This window comes from Vulpes lagopus, chromosome 2, assembly GCF_018345385.1.
Source record: "Vulpes lagopus strain Blue_001 chromosome 2, ASM1834538v1, whole genome shotgun sequence".
In the NCBI taxonomy this organism is placed as follows: domain Eukaryota; kingdom Metazoa; phylum Chordata; class Mammalia; order Carnivora; family Canidae; genus Vulpes; species Vulpes lagopus.
In genome coordinates this window covers 171,137,326-171,156,429 of record NC_054825.1, presented here as the reverse complement: position 1 = coordinate 171,156,429, position 19,104 = coordinate 171,137,326, and the positions used below count along the sequence as shown (strand labels likewise).

Sequence of the window (19,104 nt, the reverse complement as noted above, 5' to 3'; positions counted from 1 at the left end):
CCTAAGAGTGTGGCATATAGATCAAATCCCAGCTAGGTCATATGACAGCTGTGTGACCCCAGGCAAGTTACTTGATCTCTCTGGGTCTCAGTTTCCAGGGGTTCACATCACAGAACTCATCTTAGAGGATTCAGTAACGAGTTCATACGTGTTAAGTTCTTGAAATGGGACTCAGCACATAGAAAAGACTTTTTTACCTAAAACTTTAGCGTCTCATCTTGACATCATTTCCAGCCTAGAGCGAAACTGCAAGGTTACTTTGAAGAACTCCCACGTGGCCTTAAGTCATTTTCCCCACGTGTGAAGATTTGGCACATCTGCCAAACATTTATCCTTTTCTCTCCCCATTCCTCTCTCTGGTCACATTTTCCTCCTAAACTGTTTGAGGATGAGTTGTGGCCAAGATACTCAAGACCTAAAATACTACAGTAGCTGTTTCCAAAGAAACAAGGGTTTCTTACCAAACTGCAGTATAGTTACCAATGTCAGGAAATGTAGTGTGGCTCTGATGCCATTATCTGTCACCGTCCTGCTTGGCTCTCACCAGCGGTCACCAGGAGTGCCTTGTTGCATGTCCCCTTCCACCCAGGATGCAGTCTGGGCTCTGGCATTGCAGTCACGTGTCATTAGCGAGCACTCCTTGGGGGCACCTGGGTGGCTCAGCCGGCTAGGCATCTGCCTTCTGCTCAGGTCATGATCCCGGGGCCCTGAGATCAAGCCCCGTATGGGGCTCCCTGCTCAGCTTCTCCCTCTACCCCTCCCCAGCTTGTGCTCTTTCTTTCTTTCTCAAATAAAATAAAATCTTAAAAAATAATAAATAAAAAGCACTCCTCGCAGCACCTGAGTGGCTCAGTCAATTAAGCATCTGACTCTTGATCTCAGCTCAGGTCTTGATCTCAGGGTCATGAGTTCAAGCCCTGCATTGGGCTCCATTGCTAGGCATGGAGCCAACTTAAATAAAAATTAAAAAAAAAAAAAAAAAAAAAAAAGGGACGCCTAGGTGGCTCAGTGGTTGAGTGTCTGCCTTCGGCTCAGGGTGTGATCCCGGAGTCTCAGGATCGAGTCCCACATGGGGCTCCTGCATGGAGCCTGCTTCTCGCTCTGCCTGTGTCTCTACTTCTCTCTGTGTCTCTCATGAGTAAATTTAAATAAATAAATAAATTTTAAAAAAGAGAAAGAGAGAGAAAGCATTGCTTAATGGATAGCTGTTACTGAAACAATACACAAAAGAGCAACTAAAGAAGGCTGAGCTTAAAAGCCATTGAACTTGGAGTGCTTATAGTTTCCACCTCCAGTGGCTCACCTTGCGGACCCCACTGGAGCCAGCAGGATGGGGGTTCAAATCCCAGCTCCTCCCCTTATCAGCTGTGCAGTCTTCGACAATCTGTGCCCCCTCCTTGTGTCTCAGTTTCCCCATTTTAACATGGGGATGACACTGGCTTCTAGCTCACGGGACATTAGAAGCATGTGGAGCCCTCAGCGCGGGCCCCCATGTGACAAACTGCGAGGTGGGTTTTATCAGGCGCCGTCTCTTTGGCGAGGAGAAGGGTGGCGTGGTGGTCCGCAGTGTCTGCGGGAGCCCTGACCCCACAGTCTGCTCGCAGGATGATGAAGTGGTCCTGCAGTGCAGCGCCACGGTTCTCAAGGAGCAGCTCAAGCTCTGTCTGGCCGCCGAGGGCTTCGGCAACCGCCTCTGCTTCCTGGAGCCCACCAGCAATGCCCAGGTCTGCATGGGAGCCGGGGGGGGGGGGGGCAGGGTCCAAAGAGGAGAAGGTCTGGGTCTGAAGAGGGGGTTCCGAGGGGAGAGAAAGGGCTAGGAGGGAAAGGGGGCCAGAGGTCTGGGGCAGGTAGGGGTGGAGGTCTGCGGAGGGAGGGGCAGGGGCTCGGGACTCTCAGGAGGCAGGTGTCTAAAGGGGGCAGGGGGCTGGGATCCAAAATTAAAGGGCCTGGAGGGATGTTGTTGGGGGTGGGGTGCTGACTGGGGACGGAGTTAGAAGCTGGGAGTGCAGGGAGCCCAGGTCTGAGGGTGAGGTGGACTCAGGGTCAGAGAGTGGAAGAGAGTGGAGGTGACCGCGGGGGGGATGGGCAGGGGGTTGGGAAACAGGGGCTGTGGAGTCAGATGGCGGAGGAGGCTGAGGCTCTGAGGGGGTCAGAGAGCCTTGGGTCCAAGAGGGAGGGTGCTCAGGAGTCTGAGGTGGCTGGGTAGGAGACCCAGGAGGTAGGCACAAGGTTGGCCCCTCCTGTGATTTGGAGGAGTGTTCACCTGTGTCTGAGGGAGGAGGCAGGAATGGGGACAATCTGATGGTGACGGCAGGGGTGGGGCTTCCTTGGGGATCGCAGGGGAAGGCCGGCGGAGTCTGGCTGTGTGCTAGCAGGTGCCCCGTGTCTGAGAGAGGGCCGCGGCTCCCTTTGAGATTAGGTGGGGTGTGGGGTACTCAGGCAGGGAGGTGGTGTGGAAGCTTCTGTGAGCTTCGGGTGGAGTTCGGTGTTTGAGGGAAGAGGCATATTTTCTGTGATGTTGGTGTGGATTTGGGGGGTCTGGAAGGGTAGCAGAGGGCAGGGGCTTCTTGGGGTGCTGGGGTCAGGTCTGAGTCTCCAAGGGGTTGGGTATGTAGACCAGCACTCAGGAGCCCTCAGGCCCCCCACTCATATCTGCCCACCCCCAGAATGTGCCCCCCGATCTGGCCATCTGTTGCTTCGTCCTGGAGCAGTCCCTGTCCGTCCGAGCCCTGCAGGAGATGCTGGCCAACACGGTGGAGGCTGGCGTGGAGGTGAGGCCCCCAGTCCGGGCGGGCCAGGTGGCGGCCGGGGGCGGGGTGGCACGGGGAGGGGGGCGTCTGGGCTTCCTCACCATCTGCTCTTCTTCCTCTCTCTGCCCCGCCCCTCACAGGCCCTCAATTTGGATAAGTGGGTAGGTCTGGCCTTGGGTGTCACCTGTCCTTCCACCTCTCCTGACCCCAGGGCCCGCCTCTTGGGCCCACATCCTGCACACCGGGGCTGGGGTTCTCCCCACTCCAGTTGTCAGGGGCTGTGGAGCCCAGACAGGCCAGGCAGGCAGGAAGGAAGCAAAGGGGTGGGGGCTTCTGAGCCCCTGTTCCCCACCCGCTCCTTTCTCCTCTCGCCCATCCTTTCCTCCAACCCCGATCCCAGCTCTTCTCTGCATGGGACTCCCCCCTCACCTCCCCCTGCCCCAAGTGTGGGTCCCCTCCGCTCCCAGGATGGGTCTGCCATGTGATCATGGGCCCCATCACATGGCCCCCTCAGAGCATGGGCATGTGACAGCCAACACAGGAGGCATGATGCCATCGAGAGACCGGGTGTCACCCCTGTTCCCTCCTAGGAGGGGCCGAGTCTCCTTGTGCTTGGGGGTGCGTGTGTGTGGCAGCACAGGGCAGGTCCCTACGGGGATGTTCAAATATTCAACAATTGGTAGGACTACACTGGTGTGTACCGGCTGCCGCTCAGCTGTGTTATGACAGGTTACAGCAAAAGCAGCCAAGGTCCCCGGTTTATGAGGTCCTGGGGCTTCCCCGAGAGTCCCCAGGCAACTGGAACAAGGGTTCAGCCTCCCTGAGTGACTTTGGGACTTGGTTAACCAGATAAAGGAGGCAGGGAGGACAGAGTGGGCTTTGGGGAATATAAAACACCCTATCCACGGGCTTCTCCAAGACACAGCCCCTACTTTGTGAATGGGGAAACTGAGGCAAAGAATCTGTTAAGGGTCCGAGCTAAGGCTTCCTTGTGTCCAGGCCTGAGCATGGGATTTTATAGGGGAGCATCCTGCCATCTGGGATAGGCCAGATGCCTTTGGGGGTCCTGTCCTCATTCTGTGCCCCCTCTCCCCCCGCAGTCGTCCCAGGGCGGGGGCCACAGGACACTCCTGTATGGCCATGCCATCCTGCTCCGGCATACACACAGCGGCATGGTGAGTGCCAGCATGGGGGCGGGGGGGGCAGGGGCAGGGGCAGGGGACGCAGGGCCTGCCAGGAGGAGGCTGACTGCCCTCCCCACCCCTAGTACTTGAGCTGCCTTACTACCTCCCGCTCCATGACTGACAAGCTGGCCTTCGACGTGGGACTGCAGGAGGATGCCACAGGTGCGGGGCTGGAGCGGGAGGGCGGCAATGGGGAGACCGCAGGCAGGGATCGGGGTGCAGGAGGTGCAGGCGTGGCGGGGCGCAGCAGCCACAGCAACGCTCTGGGGACAGGGGCGCAGGCGACAAGGGGGTCAGCGTGGGGAACCCCAGGCCGAGGGGCTGAGGGCAGGAATGGAGGCCACGAGGCCAGGAGCAGGTGGGGGTAATGGGAGAATTTGGGGCAGAGGGCTGGGGAGGCTCGCGGGCTGGGGATCCCTTGGGGAAGGGCATCGTGGTAGCCCTCGTGCTGACGGCACTCCCCGCCCCGCAGGAGAGGCCTGCTGGTGGACGGCGCACCCGGCCTCCAAGCAGAGGTCCGAAGGAGAGAAGGTCCGCGTCGGGGATGACCTCATCCTCGTTAGTGTCTCCTCAGAGCGCTACCTGGTGAGCAATCCCACCCCCAGCACAGCTACTGCTGCCCCAGGGCTGGGGGCACACGGGACCACCCACCTCCTCATCCCCGGTCCCCACTCTCTGGCCCCAACATCCTGATCCCGAGTCCTGGTCCCCTGACCTCTGACATCCGTTTCTGGTCCTCGGTGCCCCATTTCCCAGTTTGATCTTGCTTTCCTGACCTGTGATCTCTGATTTTCTGTCTCCTGTCTGCCGCTTTCACGGCTTCCACCTGTGGCTCCTGGCCTCTGACTCTGGATCTATTGCTTACCCCACCGTCGTCTCTGACTGCCACATCCTGGCTGCCCCCAGCACCTGTCCACGGCCAGTGGGGAGCTCCAGGTTGACGCCTCCTTCATGCAGACACTATGGAACATGAACCCCATCTGCTCTGGCTGCGAAGAGGGTGAGGGGCCCAGGCCTCCTGCCCCTAAGCTGAGACGCCTCAAAACAGACCTCCCGCATTGCCCCTCAAACATGTCCATACTGAGCACTGGAGCCTCAGACCCCAAACCTAGCTCTCCAAATTATGACCCTCATACTTAGATATCCAACATACCCCATATCCAGAACCCTGGAGCTCAGACCCCTAACTCCAAACTCGGTATTGGACACCCAAATCCAGACCCCAAAGCGCTCACGCCAAACTCAAGTCCTGGAGGTCAGACCCTTAAATCCAAAGCTGAACATATCACATCTGGAGCTGATCCCTGAGATCCTGAGGCCTCAGATGACAAGCACAGATGGAGACTTCAGATTCCCACACCCAGACCCCCAAATTCAAACTCAGATACCCAAACCAAGATCCCTAATTCAGACCCCAAACCTCAGCCAACGGACCTCAGACCTCCAAGCTTTAACCTCGAATATCTAAAGTTTTCCAAATTCAGGCCCTCATGCTAGGATCCCATAGCATGACCCCAAAACTTTGACCCCAGTTCTAACACCCATAGCTCACACTCAAACTGAGACTCAAACCACAGATCCTGGAACTCAGGCCTTAATCTCAAACCCAGCAGCTTCTAACCCTGAAGCTCAGATCTCTCTGACTTCAGACCCCAAACCTCAGATACCACCCTCAGACCTCCAAAATCAACACTCAAAGTTCAGACCCTAGCCCCAGACTTCCAACCCCAGACCCCTGGAACTCAGAGGCCAATATCTGGGAACATTAGACTCAAACCTCTGACCCAACCTCAAAATCCAAACTCAAACCCACAAACTCCCCCAACCTCAGCCCTGTACACTCAGACCCACAAACTTAGATTCCCTATCTCAGACCCTAAAGCTTATATCTTCACTTTCAGGCCTCAAACTTAGCCCAAATCTCAGACTGCCACTTCGGATCCTGAAACTCAGATCTCCAACTGCAGACCCCCAGACCCGGCCCCAGCCTCCCACAGGAGAGAAGCAGGACCCCTGGCCTCCACTTTGGCTCCCGGGCCTCCCCAGGGCGCCAGCCCCACAGTGACCACTTTCCCTTGTTCCTCTCCAGGCTACGTGACCGGGGGCCACGTCCTCCGCCTCTTTCATGGACACATGGACGAGTGTCTGACCATCTCCCCCGCTGACAGTGAGGACCAGCGCAGGTCTGGGATGGGGACCAGGGGCCCTGGATGTCAGGCAGGGGGAGGGGTAGAAATAGGCAGGGGGGATAGCATCTCATGGGTGGGGCTGGGGATCCCATCCTGGGAGTCCTGGGAGGCTGGTGACTGAACCTCTGACTTCATTTTCTCTCCTGCCCGTAGACTTGTCCACTATGAGGGGGGATCTGTGTGCACCCATGCCCGTTCCCTCTGGAGATTGGAGCCACTGAGAATCAGGTGGGGGGTTTGGGGCTAAGAGCTCCTGGGGGGCCTGGGAGGGGAGAGACAGTGCTGAAAGAAGATCTGAGAAAGATACTAAAGAGTTGTGAGGGAAAATCTGGGGAGCCCAGGACCCTGAGGAGGGTCTTCAGGGTCTTAGAATCCCAGAGGAGAAGGTCTTAGGGGAGGGTGGGCATTCCTGAGGGAGAGATTGAGGGTCCCCAGTAAAAATGTGGGGAGTAGCCCCGCCCTGGAAGAAGGCTGGGGGCTCAGGGCACCTGGATGGCTCAGTAGTTAAGCATTTGCCTTCGGCTTGGGTTGTGATCCCGGGGTCCTGGGATCAAATCTTGCATCTGTTTCCCGGCGGGGAGCCTCCTTCTCCCTCTGCCTGTGTCTCTGCCTCTCTCTCTGCATCGTTTATGAATAAATAAATAAAATCTCTAAAAAAATTTTTTTTAATTAAAAAAAAAAAAAAGAAGGCAGGGGCTTGATGAGGTTTGGACCAAGCCTGTGGTGTCCAAGGGAGGACTGGTGGGCGGTCCTCTGACCCTCCACGCCCTCCCCCTCTGCAGCTGGAGTGGGAGCCACCTGCGCTGGGGCCAGCCGCTTCGTATCAGGCATGTCACCACTGGGAGGTACCTGGCGCTCACCGAGGACCAGGGCCTGGTGGTGGTTGATGCCAGCAAGGCCCACACCAAGGCCACCTCCTTCTGCTTCCGCATCTCCAAGGTCAGTGGGGTCAGGGTGCCCTCCCTCACTTGGAACCCCAAATCCAGCCCCAGTCCCCCACTCTGCAGGTTCTCAGGGGAGCTCCCCAATTAAATGCACAGGCCGAGGAGGCTGACCTCTATCCCCTGCCTCTGCAGGAGAAGCTGGATATGGCCCCGAAGCGGGATGTGGATGGCATGGGTCCCCCTGAGATCAAGTACGGGGAGTCACTGTGCTTCGTGCAGCATGTGGCCTCGGGCCTGTGGCTCACCTATGCCGCCCCGGACCCCAAGGCTCTGCGGCTTGGTGTGCTCAAGAAGAAGGTGGGTGTCCGGCAAGGGGAAGGGGTGGGGGTGCCAGCAGGGGACTGGGAGGTGGTCGTGCTTGAGCCTTCAGGAGTTTGAGGGCAGGACTGAGAGAGAAACTGAGATTGAAAGAAACTGGTAAAAAGAAAGAGGGATAGGTAGGGGGAGAGAGAGGCAGAGAGGGAGAGAGAAACAGAGAGAGAGAGAAAGGCAGAGACAAGAAGCTTATATCCTCACTTTCAGGCCTCAAACTTAGCCCAAATCTCAGACTGCCACTTCGGATCCTGAAACTCAGATCTCCAACTGCAGACCCCCAGACGTGGAAACAGAAAAACAGAGAAAGACAAAGCAGAGTAGGAGAGATGGAAAAGACAGAGAGACAGAGACAGTGGCAAACTGACCAAGAATAACATTTGGCAAATTATTGAGTACCCCAGTTATTCTAGATGTGTGTGTGGGAAAGTAGGCGAGCTATACAGATCTGTCTCCTGCCCTCCCAATTCTGAGATGTGGTCAATGAACTGCCTTTAATGCAGTACATAGCCACTCTGGACAGAGGGCACAGCATGTGCAAAGGCCCTGAGGTTGGAATGAGATTGGCTAATGTTGCAAGACCAGAAAGGAGACCCAGTTTGGCTGGAGCACAGTGATTGAGGGATGAGTCTTAGAAGATAAGGACAGAGAGGAGATGTGAGCAGATCATGTGGGGCCCTGTGGGCCAAGGGGAGGGTCCCAGCTTTTCCTTTAGTGAGATAGAGCCCCAAGAGAGTTTTGAGCAGGCCAGGGAGGTGACCTGACTCAGGATCATGGGGTTCCTTAGCTGCTTGTGGGGAGAGATGGGGCGGGGGTGGGGAGCAGAGCTGGAGTAGGGAGCCCAGGGAGGTGACTGCTGCCCTGATTGGGTGGGGAAAAAACAGTGGACAGGACCAGGGTTGGGACTGTGGAGTGGGGAAGGTGGCCGATTCTGGCTGTATTTTGAGAGTGAAGCCGACAGAACCTCCTGATAGACTGGATTTCGAGGTGAGAGGGTCAGGGGTTGAAGATGATGCCATGATTTTTGTCCTGGCATTTCCCACCTGGGAAATGTCAGCTCAGGATGACAGGGATCCAGGGACTAGAACAGGGCCCCTCAATATAGAGTGAATGAGTCGGAAGAGTAAGGAAAAATGAGGCTTGGGGTTGGATACCTGATCCGAGGATGTAGGGACGGGCCTGGCCCGAGGGGAGATGTGGGAGTTGTGAACAGTGGGTGGTATTTACAGCCACAGGACTGGATGAGGCCCTGGGAGGGTCAGCCCAGGCGAAAGCTGGAAGCCCCGATGGTCTCATCTTACAGAAATGTGGTCAGGCACTCAGTCTGAGACATGTTAAGTTAGGGGTGCCATTAGAGCTCTCCAGTGGGGGGATGTTAAGTCAGTAGTGGGTACCAGGTGGAGAGGGTCTGGCCTGGAGATAAATAAGACAGCGTCAGAGATGAAGAGAGGCAAACACAAAGGGGGGTAGGGACAGAGGCAGAGAGAGATGGAGATAGAGACAGAGAGGGAAAGGGAGAAAGAGACAGGCATGGGGAGAGATGTGAGAGAGCTAGGGCGGGAGACAGAGACAAAAAGGGGGACAGAGAGTGGACACAGAGATTGGGGAAAGAGAATGGAGTCAGGTGAAGAGGGATAGAAGGGGGTGTCTGGCAGAGAGACTCAGTGGAGGACAGGGGGCAGCTTTGGGGCTGGAGTTTGGATAGAGGTCTGGGGGTGTCGCCCTTGGTGGCCCGGCCCACCCCTGCCCTCTCTGTTCTCCCGCTGCCAGGCCATGCTGCACCAGGAAGGCCACATGGACGACGCATTGTCGCTGACCCGCTGCCAGCAGGAGGAGTCCCAGGCTGCCCGCATGATTTACAGCACTGCTGGCCTGTACAACCAGTTCATCAAGTGAGCCACCTGCCCACTCTGCACCCCCCCCACCCCGGTGCCAGGCCACACCTTGACCCCCAAGCTCCTGGTGGTCACACACCTGACCCCCTTAATCACCTCTAACTTCCACACCGTGTCTAACATACACGGGATCCCTAACCTCTAAACCTCTGAGCTCTAAACACTTGACCCCTGATCTGACCTTGATGACCATGATTTTGACCTCACGTCCCCGATCACCCCTGACACCCAGACCCTTGATCCTGGACCTCCCCAGCCGGACACCTGCTTCCACACCCTCCTGTGCTTACACAGGCGTGAGTCCCAGTCCTAGCTCTGTCCTTGGCCGCTGTGCGACGTCGGGCCAATGTCCGTGTCTCTCCGAGTCTCAGTCTCCCCGAGTCCTTTCGGGGGCCAGGGGGCAGAGACTCGCGAGCCCCCCACGGGACTCAGCTCTGGGGCTCACTGCTGACGCGTGCGCCTCCCTCAGGGGCCTGGACAGCTTCAGCGGGAAGCCGCGGGGCTCGGGGCCGCCAGCCGGCACGGCGCTGCCCATCGAGGGCGTCATCCTGAGCCTGCAGGACCTCATCGGCTACTTCGAGCCGCCCTCCGAGGAGCTGCAGCACGAGGAGAAGCAGAGCAAGCTGCGCAGCCTGCGCAACCGCCAGAGCCTCTTCCAGGAGGAGGTGAGGCCGCGGCGCGGGAGGGGGCGGGGCCTGGGGCGCGGGGCGGGGCCGCGGCGCGGGGCGAGGCGGAGCCTGAGGGACCGGGGAGGTACGTAGTGGCCGGAGAGCGGGCGGGGCCGCAGGCTGCGGGGCACAGAAAAGGGGCGGGGCCTCGCGGAGGCGGGGCGTTTGGGCTGGGGGCGGAGCCTCGAGGGGCGGGGCCTTGACGGAGGGGCGGAGCACTGGGCAGAGCAGGGGCGGTGCCTGTGAGCGCCGGACGCCTCCAGCTGCAAGGGGGTACGGCGTGCCTCGTTCCTTCACCCCCGGAAGGAGGCGGGCCCGAGAAAAGGCCGGTGCGGCTGCTAGGGCTGTGGAGGCTGTCAGGCCTGGGAACAAGTCAGGGGAGGCTGCGGGACTCACGAGGCCGTGTCTGTGGGGGCTTGGCCTGCAGTTGGGAGGACCGAAGTAGAGGGGGGCACGGGGATGGGGGCAGGGCCGGAGGTGACTGAGCATCAAGGGTGCAGTGCAGGGACGGCCCTCAGTTGGAGTCAAGGGCTGGGGGTCAGTGCGTTTGAGATGTGGGGGGGCCTCCGCTTAGCACCGGGACTAAGGGACTGAGCCGGACGTGAGGAGCGGACTGGACAAAGGTCTGGAGATCTGAGGTCTCCACATCCCCCGGGGCACGGGGATGGGGGGGTATGTTCATTTAAAGGCTAACGGCCTGGGACGCCTCAGTGGTGAGCATCTATCTGCCTTCAGCTCAGGGCGTGATCCCGGGGTCCTGGGATCGAGTTCTGCATCAGGGTCCCCGCAGGGAGGCTGCCTCTTCCTTGGCCTCTCTATGTGTCTCATGAATAAATAAACAAAATCTTAAAAAAAGAAAAAAAAAAGCTAACAGCCTGGCCCTCCTCCTCTCCAGGGACCCCCCATCTGATTCAGAAATGATAACAGAACAACAACAAAGCTTACTTATGGAGGGAATTAGCATATGCCAGCCCAGTGCCAGCGCATAGCAGATGCTGTGTAAGTGTTAGTGGTTATTATTACCTTGAATGAAGAGAGGTAGCCTAACTGTTACTCAGCCATTAGAAACGACAAATACCCACCATTTGCTTCAACATGGATAGAACTGGAGGGTATTTTGCTAGTGAAGTAAGTCAATTAGAGGACAAACATTATATGGTCTCATTATTCGGGGAATATAAAAAATAGTGAAAGGGATTAAAGGGGAAAGGAGAGAAAATGAGTGGGAAATATCAGAGAGGGTGACAGAACATGAGACACTCCTCTAACTCTGGGAAATGAACAAGGGGTAGTGGAAGGGAGGTGGGTGGGGGGATGGGGTGACTGGGTGACGGGCACTGAGGGGAGCACTTGACAGGATGAGCACTGGGTGTTATGCTATATGTTGGCAAATCGAACTCCAATAAAAAATATACAAAAAGAGAGAGAGAGAGAGGCAGCCACATGCCCCCTGGGGGAGGGGCAGAGAGGAGATAGAGGGGAGAGCAGGTGCATAGGGAGTGGGCTTGGTGGGTTCCAGAACCATAAGGAGGCCAGGCCACAGCTGTGCTCACCTGGAGCAGGGTAAGCCAGGCGCAGAGTGGGAGGAGACGAGGGCAGAGAGGTGACAAGGGTCAAACTATAGCGAGGACTTTCACTTTGGGAGCCACAGGAGGGTTAGGTCTCCTAAGGGCACAACTAGTTGGTGGCAGAGCCACTCTGTGTGACTCTCACCGGGTTGTGCTCTCCACCACGATGTCCTGCCTCTCTTACTAGTGGTATGGTCCCCACGGTATAGATACAGCAATTGTCACAGCAGCGCTATATATGATGTCCAAGAGCTAGAACAGTCCAAATGTCCAGCAGCCCCAGAATGAATCCACAATGTTGCACACCCACACAACGGTGACAACGGGTGTGGATACTACTCAGCAAGGGAAATGAGCTACAGCCACATGAAACAATGTTCTTGACTCTTTTTTTAAAGATTGTATTTATTCGCGAGAGACACACAGAGAGAGGCAGAGACATAGGCAGAGGGAGAAGCAGGGTCCCTGTGGTGAGCCCGATGGGGGACTCGATCTTGGACCCCGGGATCATGACCGGAGCCAAAGGCAGATGCTCAACCACCGAGCCACCCAGGCGTTCCTTAAAAATTTTTTTTTAAGAAATGAATTAGCAAATCCAAGAAAGGCAAGGAAGAGAGGGCCTGGGACTCCTGTGGTGAATCACCCTGTTTTCCCCAGGGGATGCTCTCCCTGGTCCTGAACTGTATTGACCGCCTAAATGTCTACACAACTGCTGCCCACTTTGCGGAATTTGCAGGAGAGGAGGCAGCCGAGTCCTGGAAAGAGATTGTGAACCTGCTCTATGAACTCCTGGGTAAGGCGCCCCATCCTGACTTCCCTAGGGCCCCCAGAATCTCAGTTCCATTGGGTCTGACCCCCTCTTTCCACCCTCAGCCTCCCTGATCCGTGGCAATCGTAGCAATTGTGCCCTCTTCTCCACCAACCTGGACTGGCTGGTCAGCAAGCTGGATAGGCTGGAGGCCTCGTCTGGTAGGAGAACCCCAGGGGAGGGGATGGGGACTGGGGCGGGGGGGGCCACATTCCCCTCACCTGTCACTCTGCCATCTGCACAGGGATCCTGGAGGTGCTGTACTGTGTCCTGATTGAGAGTCCTGAGGTGCTGAACATCATCCAAGAGAACCACATCAAGTCCATCATCTCCCTCCTGGACAAGCATGGGAGGAACCACAAGGTTGGCCCCCACACCCCGACCTCTCATCCCCTGAACTCTGAACCCTGACTTTTCCACATACCCTGGAATGCTCCACTTTGCTCCCCAATCTTATCTCTTACCTGGACTCCTCTCCACACGCTTCCATCTCAACACGAGATGTAAGTTTAAGACTTACAGTTCTTAATGGATTCTGGGCCACAGCTGTGCTTCATTAGATCTCTGAAATATTTTTTTAAATTTCTAATTTTGTAGCATTGAGGTGGGCTGTGTCTATACTCTCCAGTTTGCCACAGGGTCCTACCCGTCCCCAGTGCATGATTTCTGACCCCCTCACACATGTCCCACTTGTCCCCCTGCTGACCCAAAATCTTCTCTTGACCCCCATGCTCTCCCTAACCAACCCTTTCTCTCCTCCCTCTGGCCCTCGCCTCCTCCTCCAGTCTCTCCTTTTTTACACTGCTGGTGCCTTATCTCAGCTCCTGTGACCTCTAGCCTGACCTTTCCTTTTGACCCTTGACCTTCCTCCGTGAGCCTTGACCTCCCACTTTCACCACCTCCTCACAGTCAAAAATCTCCATCTCCCATCCTGGCAAGTTATCCTTAACTTCTGGTTTCCCACGGTAGACCAGCCATAAACTCCCTGCCCTGGTGCTCTCGCAACCTGACCTCTGACCTTGACTTCCAGGTGCTGGACGTGCTGTGTTCCCTGTGTGTGTGCAATGGTGTGGCCGTGCGCTCCAACCAAGATCTCATTACTGAGAACTTGCTCCCTGGCCGTGAGCTTCTGCTGCAAACAAACCTCATCAACTATGTCACCAGGTCTGACCCCTAAACTCTGACCCCAGCCCGGCCTCACCCTGACCACAGATCTCAGAACCTCTCAACTCTTTCCCAGACTCAGAGACTCCACATTCAGGTGGATGTCCCTTCCAATGTCTGCCACCCTAGGACTCAACATTCGGTCCTCACAGATGTCCACTCTTGCCCGAGCTCACCCCTGGCTCCCACTCCTCTTGTCTTCTCTCCCTGCTCCATTTCTGCCTCTGTCTGTTCCTCTATCTCTCTTTTTGTCTGTCTCTGTTTCTGTCTGTGTCTGTCTCTATTTCTTCTCCATTTCTTTTTTCTATCTCTCATTCATCTGTCTCGTTTCTGTTTTTTTGTTTTGTTTTGGGGTTTTTTTAGAGACAGAGAGTGGCAGGGGGAGATGGAGAGAGAGAGAAAGAATCTTAAGCAGGCTCCATCCATGCCCAGTGCAGAATCCAACACGGGACTCAATCTCACAACCTTGAGATCATGACTTGAACCGAAATGAAGAGTCAGACACTCAACAAATTGAGCTACTCAGATGCTCCTCTGTTCTTTTTTTTTTTTTTTTTTTAAGATTTTATTTCTAGGGGCATCTGGGTGGCTCAGTCGCTTAAACATCTGCCTTCAGCTCAGGTCATGATCTTCGGGTCATGGGATTGAGCCCCGCATCAGGCTCCCTATTGAGCAGGGAGTTTGTTTCTCCCTCTCCCTGGACCTCTCCTTCTGCTCATGCTCTCTCTTAAATAAATAAATAAACAAAATCTTTTTTAAAAAAGATTTTATTTCTAAGTAATCTCTACATCTCATGTGGGGCTTAAACTCAAAACCCTGTGATTAAGAGTCACAAGCTCTACTGACTGAGCCAGCCAGCCACCCCTCATCTCTCTCTCTTTTTTTTTTGTCTTTTTCTGTCTTTGTCTCTGCTTTCTCTCTGTCTCCATGTCTCTGCCTTCTGTTTTTCCTGTGTATATCTCTCCTCCTCTTTCTCTCTTTCCCATCTTCACCCCTGTGACAACCTGGCTCTGTTCCCACCTCTCCCTCACTTGCTCTCCTGTCCTGTCTCTCCTGCAGCATCCGCCCCAACATCTTTGTGGGCCGAGCAGAGGGCTCCACGCAATACGGCAAATGGTACTTTGAGGTGATGGTGGACGAGGTGGCTCCATTCCTGACAGCTCAGGCCACCCACCTGCGGGTGGGCTGGGCCCTCACTGAGGGCTACAGCCCCTACCCAGGGGGCGGCGAGGGCTGGGGCGGCAATGGGGTCGGCGACGACCTCTATTCCTACGGCTTTGATGGGCTGCATCTCTGGACAGGTACCTGGACCCTTCCGGGGGCTTTCATCCTTGACTATTGTCCCCAGAGTTTTCAAGACTCTCACCATGTATCTTGGGGTTGTTGGGATCCTGATCCCCAGAATAGGCCAACTTTTGACCCTTTACTCCTAATTTCCCAAGATTCGAACCCTAAAGCTTCCAGAATCTTGGCCTTAACCCATTTCCTCATAGGCTGCTGAACTCTGACCCCAGGAGATGTACGATTTCTGGCCCTAGATATCCTAGAAAACTTCCCAGATTTTTATGACTTCTGATCTTTGACTTCTGACCCCAAAGGTTCTAACTCCAGAATAACTTTAATCTCTGACCTCACAGCTCTCAAGAGCCTTGGGGGAAATTTGACCTTCTCACTAATCTCAGAGCTTCAGGGTCCTCCATAGGAACATTTGACCTTAGGGTTGCTAGGATCTAGATCCCATAGGATCTTCTAATATCTGCCTCTTGTCTCTTGAGACCATTGGTCTCTGACCAATGAGGTCTTGAGACCTCTGACTTCTGACCCCTCCCTGATGACCCCAATGCAGGACACGTGGCACGCCTGGTGACTTCCCCAGGACAGCACCTCCTGGCCCCTGAGGACGTGGTCAGCTGCTGCCTGGACCTCAGTGTACCGTCCATCTCCTTCCGCATCAATGGCTGTCCTGTGCAGGGTGTCTTTGAGGCCTTCAACCTGGATGGGCTCTTCTTCCCTGTTGTCAGCTTCTCAGCTGGTGTCAAGTGAGGACTTGCCCTTGCCCCATTGCCAGGCCCCTGACCTGCAACTGTTCCAAGACAGCTTCCCTAGTCACAACATGACCTCCTGTAAGGCCAGGATCTATAGCCTGCCCTCAAGACTGACTGGTCAGATCCATATGTGAAGGTCCCAGTGACCTTTATGTGGTCTCAGACACTTTAGTGTCCTCCCAATGACCCGAACCCTTCTAGTGACCTCAGCTTCTTCCCAACCCCATATCCTTTCAGTGACCTTCAAGTGTCCCCCATGTTGCACAATGACCTCAGAGCCCCAGACTCTCCCATTTAATTCCCAAATGACTCTTCAATGACTACGCCATTCCAGTGACTGCCAAATGACTCCAGAAGTGACAGCTGTCTTCCAGTAACCCTAGACCCTCCCAATGACCCCCGGATAATTTTGGACTCTCCCAGTGACTTCAAGCTCTTAACAACTTCTCATGACTCCAGCAACTCCCAGTAATCTTCCAATTGCTCTATAATCCCCCAGTGACCACAATCCCTCACTGAACCCAATTATTTCAAAGACCTTTCAATAGCTCAGTCTTTTCCTAATGATCCCAAGCTCTATGAAGGGCTCCCCAGTGGCCATTCAGTGGTGATTAGGGTTATTTCATAGTTACATCGGATTCTCAGTCATTTCCAAATGACCTTCTGGTCTCCCAGAAATCTTCTGATATCCCCCAAATACTCTGTTGAGCCAGGGTCTCTTCCAGTGGACCTTCCCATGACCTTGCATTAACTGCTCAATAACCCCACACTTTCTTATTTTGATCCTCAGTGATTCTCATTGACCTCAGACATTCTCTTTGACATTATACTTTCCTTTTTGACCCTAAATGACTTCCATGACTCTATGACTGCCCAGTGATTTTTCCCAGAACTTCCCATTGATTCCAGGGTAGCTCCCTTACCCCCACGGAACATAGATTCTCCCTGTAATGTGTCCCACCAGTGACCCCACTCTCCCACTTAGGGTGCGGTTCCTCCTTGGTGGCCGCCATGGTGAATTCAAGTTCCTCCCTCCACCTGGCTATGCCCCATGTCATGAGGCTGTGCTCCCTCGAGAACGACTTCATCTGGAGCCTATCAAGGAGTATCGGCGGGAGGGGCCTCGGGGGCCCCACCTGGTGGGCCCCAGCCGCTGCCTCTCGCACACCGACTTTGTGCCCTGCCCTGTGGACACTGTCCAGGTAGTGCCTGCTCTACAAGGGTTTCCTGGTGAGGCAGACCCCCTTAGGAGCCAGGGAGACTGGGAACTTAGCTGGAAGTTGGGAACCTTGTTGTTTAACAGATGGGGAAACTGAGGCAGGGTGGAAGCAAAGAACTCTTAAGGCAGAATCCCGGTTTCCAAGAGCCCTCAGTATAGCCCCCTAAAGAGAAGACGATTATTGTCCCAATTTACAGTTGAGGAAAGTGAAGCCCAGAGAAGTAACCAACCTGTGCTAGCCACAGTCGCTGATTCCAAAGCTGGAGATCTTTTCCACTAGTTTCTTGGCATCTCTTCCATCTGGGCCTTCCCATGCCTCTTGTCCCAACCTGAGCTCCCCACCATCCCACTCAGACATGTCCCTATCAGAGACCACAGAAGTCATGTTCAAGAGCCTGACCTTGAAAGTCTGATTTTGAGTGTGTTATAGTAGGCATGTGGCCTCACTCTTCTGGGCCTCAGTTTGGTCATTTGTGAGGAAAGGAGGATAATACACCTGGATAGAGCCTACCTGGGAGCGCGGTCCCAAAGGTTAGATGAATTAATATCTGTGGAGTGCTCAGCCCAGTCCCAAGTAAGTAGTAAGTACTCAGTACAGTTCCTATTATCGGGAGCATTAGTGATATTATTTCACAGTGAATTACCACCCCCTTGTAGCCAAGCCAGAGCCTGGGCCTCCTTCTGGATGTCTCCTTCCCACTGTTCCCAGCTTGTCAGCCTCATGGGCTGTCCACCTGGCCTATTGGACATGCTCCCCTGCCTCCTCTCCTCCCCATGGCCCACCCTGATCCAAACTATCATTATCTCTTCTCTGAAGAACCCTAACGATGTAAATATTTATTAGGCACCTACTGTGTGCCAGGCATTTATATAAACTATGTAAGATTTAGGAGTTTATCTAGGTTATATCACTGAATCCTTATGAGGTAAGTATTGTTTGGATCCTCACTGTACAAAGAAGGAAAGACTCATCCATTCATTCAGCAACCACTTCCCGAGCATCCCCTCCAGGCCTGGCTCTGGACTGGGATGGGCAAGGCTGGGAAAGTGAGGCAGCCTTAGGCCCTGGCCTCATGGAGCAACCAGTCCACAGGGAAATATAGTCCCACTCCCAGATAATTCCTTAATTCTGTGATTCTAAAACCTTACTCAGCAGGGTGTCAACTCTGCAGTCAGGGTGAGGTGATGAGGAGCAGGGCTCAGAATAGGAGGAAAGGTCTGGGGGAACTGTCTAGGGCTCATACATGTTCTTTGAAAGAAGGGTCACAGGCTGGAAGGAATGCAGGGACCTCACGAACGTTCCTTACCCTCAGATTGTCCTGCCTCCCCATCTGGAGCGCATCCGGGAGAAGCTGGCAGAGAACATCCATGAACTCTGGGCGCTGACTCGCATTGAGCAGGGCTGGACCTACGGCCCGGTGAGGGGCTGCCTGCAGCGTGAAGGCGTTAGGCTAGACCTGCTGTTGGTGGAATGAGCAGGGAGGAGCCAGTGGTTGGGGGAAGGGACTTTAGGGCACCAGGGTGTCCTTGGGTTTCCTGTGGCAGAACTAAGGGCAGGAGGTCAGGGGTCATAGCCTAGGAGTGTTGGGGGAAGGACGGGGACCCTGAGGGGTTGACACTGGGTTTCTCCAGGTTCGGGATGACAATAAGAGGCTGCACCCATGTCTTGTGGACTTCCACAGCCTGCCGGAGCCCGAGAGGAATTACAACCTGCAGATGTCGGGGGAGACACTCAAGTGAGGAGGGTACCGGGGAACAGGGGCCAGGGCCTGACTCCTGGTGAGGAGGAGGGCAAGGAGAGGCAGGGATCGTGAGGCAGAGACTGGCAGAGGACGAGAGAGAGGCATAAAGAGGGCTGGTCAGTAAGAGAGAGAAAGATGTGGAATCAGGGAAAGATGGACACAGTCAAAGAGATATAGAGACAAAGAAGCAGGGAGAGACAGGAGTCAGAGAGACAGAGACCAAGACAGAGAGATGGGGACAGACCCCCAGAAAGCTAGAGCAAGAGACATGGAGGGCCAAAAGGGGCCAGGGTAGGAGGGGGGCCGGGCTCGGGGAGAGGAGGCCAATGGCTGGGAGGCCGTGTGGGGTGACCCTGTCCCCCCCACCCCAGGACTCTGCTGGCGCTGGGTTGCCATGTGGGCATGGCGGATGAGAAGGCAGAGGACAACCTGAAGAAGACCAAACTCCCCAAGACGTGAGTGTGGGTGGCCCCACTCCCCTCTGGGGAGTAGAGTAGTGGCTGGGGATGAAATGGTGAGGGCTGGGCAGTTGAGGGAGTCTTGTAGGGAGGCTGAGGTCAGAGATAAACGGGCCACAGGGTGAAGGTCATAGGACCAGGGTGTCAGGGCTCTGAAG

General features: G+C 55.3%; 1 protein-coding gene across 1 annotated transcript in view; it reads left to right on the top strand.

Moving 5' to 3' along the window:
• Positions 1-19,104, top strand: part of RYR1 (ryanodine receptor 1) — a 119,214-nt gene that overhangs the window by 4,325 nt on the left and 95,785 nt on the right. The window contains 22 exon segments of the mRNA XM_041742343.1: positions 1,605-1,724; positions 2,667-2,771; positions 3,851-3,925; positions 4,018-4,096; positions 4,407-4,519; positions 4,841-4,934; positions 6,024-6,117; positions 6,277-6,351; positions 6,906-7,062; positions 7,200-7,364; positions 9,150-9,271; positions 9,744-9,939; positions 12,168-12,303; positions 12,384-12,479; positions 12,563-12,681; positions 13,349-13,482; positions 14,542-14,783; positions 15,329-15,521; positions 16,513-16,729; positions 18,060-18,164; positions 18,379-18,482; positions 18,860-18,943. Of these exon segments, the coding sequence (XP_041598277.1) occupies positions 1,605-1,724; positions 2,667-2,771; positions 3,851-3,925; positions 4,018-4,096; positions 4,407-4,519; positions 4,841-4,934; positions 6,024-6,117; positions 6,277-6,351; positions 6,906-7,062; positions 7,200-7,364; positions 9,150-9,271; positions 9,744-9,939; positions 12,168-12,303; positions 12,384-12,479; positions 12,563-12,681; positions 13,349-13,482; positions 14,542-14,783; positions 15,329-15,521; positions 16,513-16,729; positions 18,060-18,164; positions 18,379-18,482; positions 18,860-18,943 (2,825 nt within the window).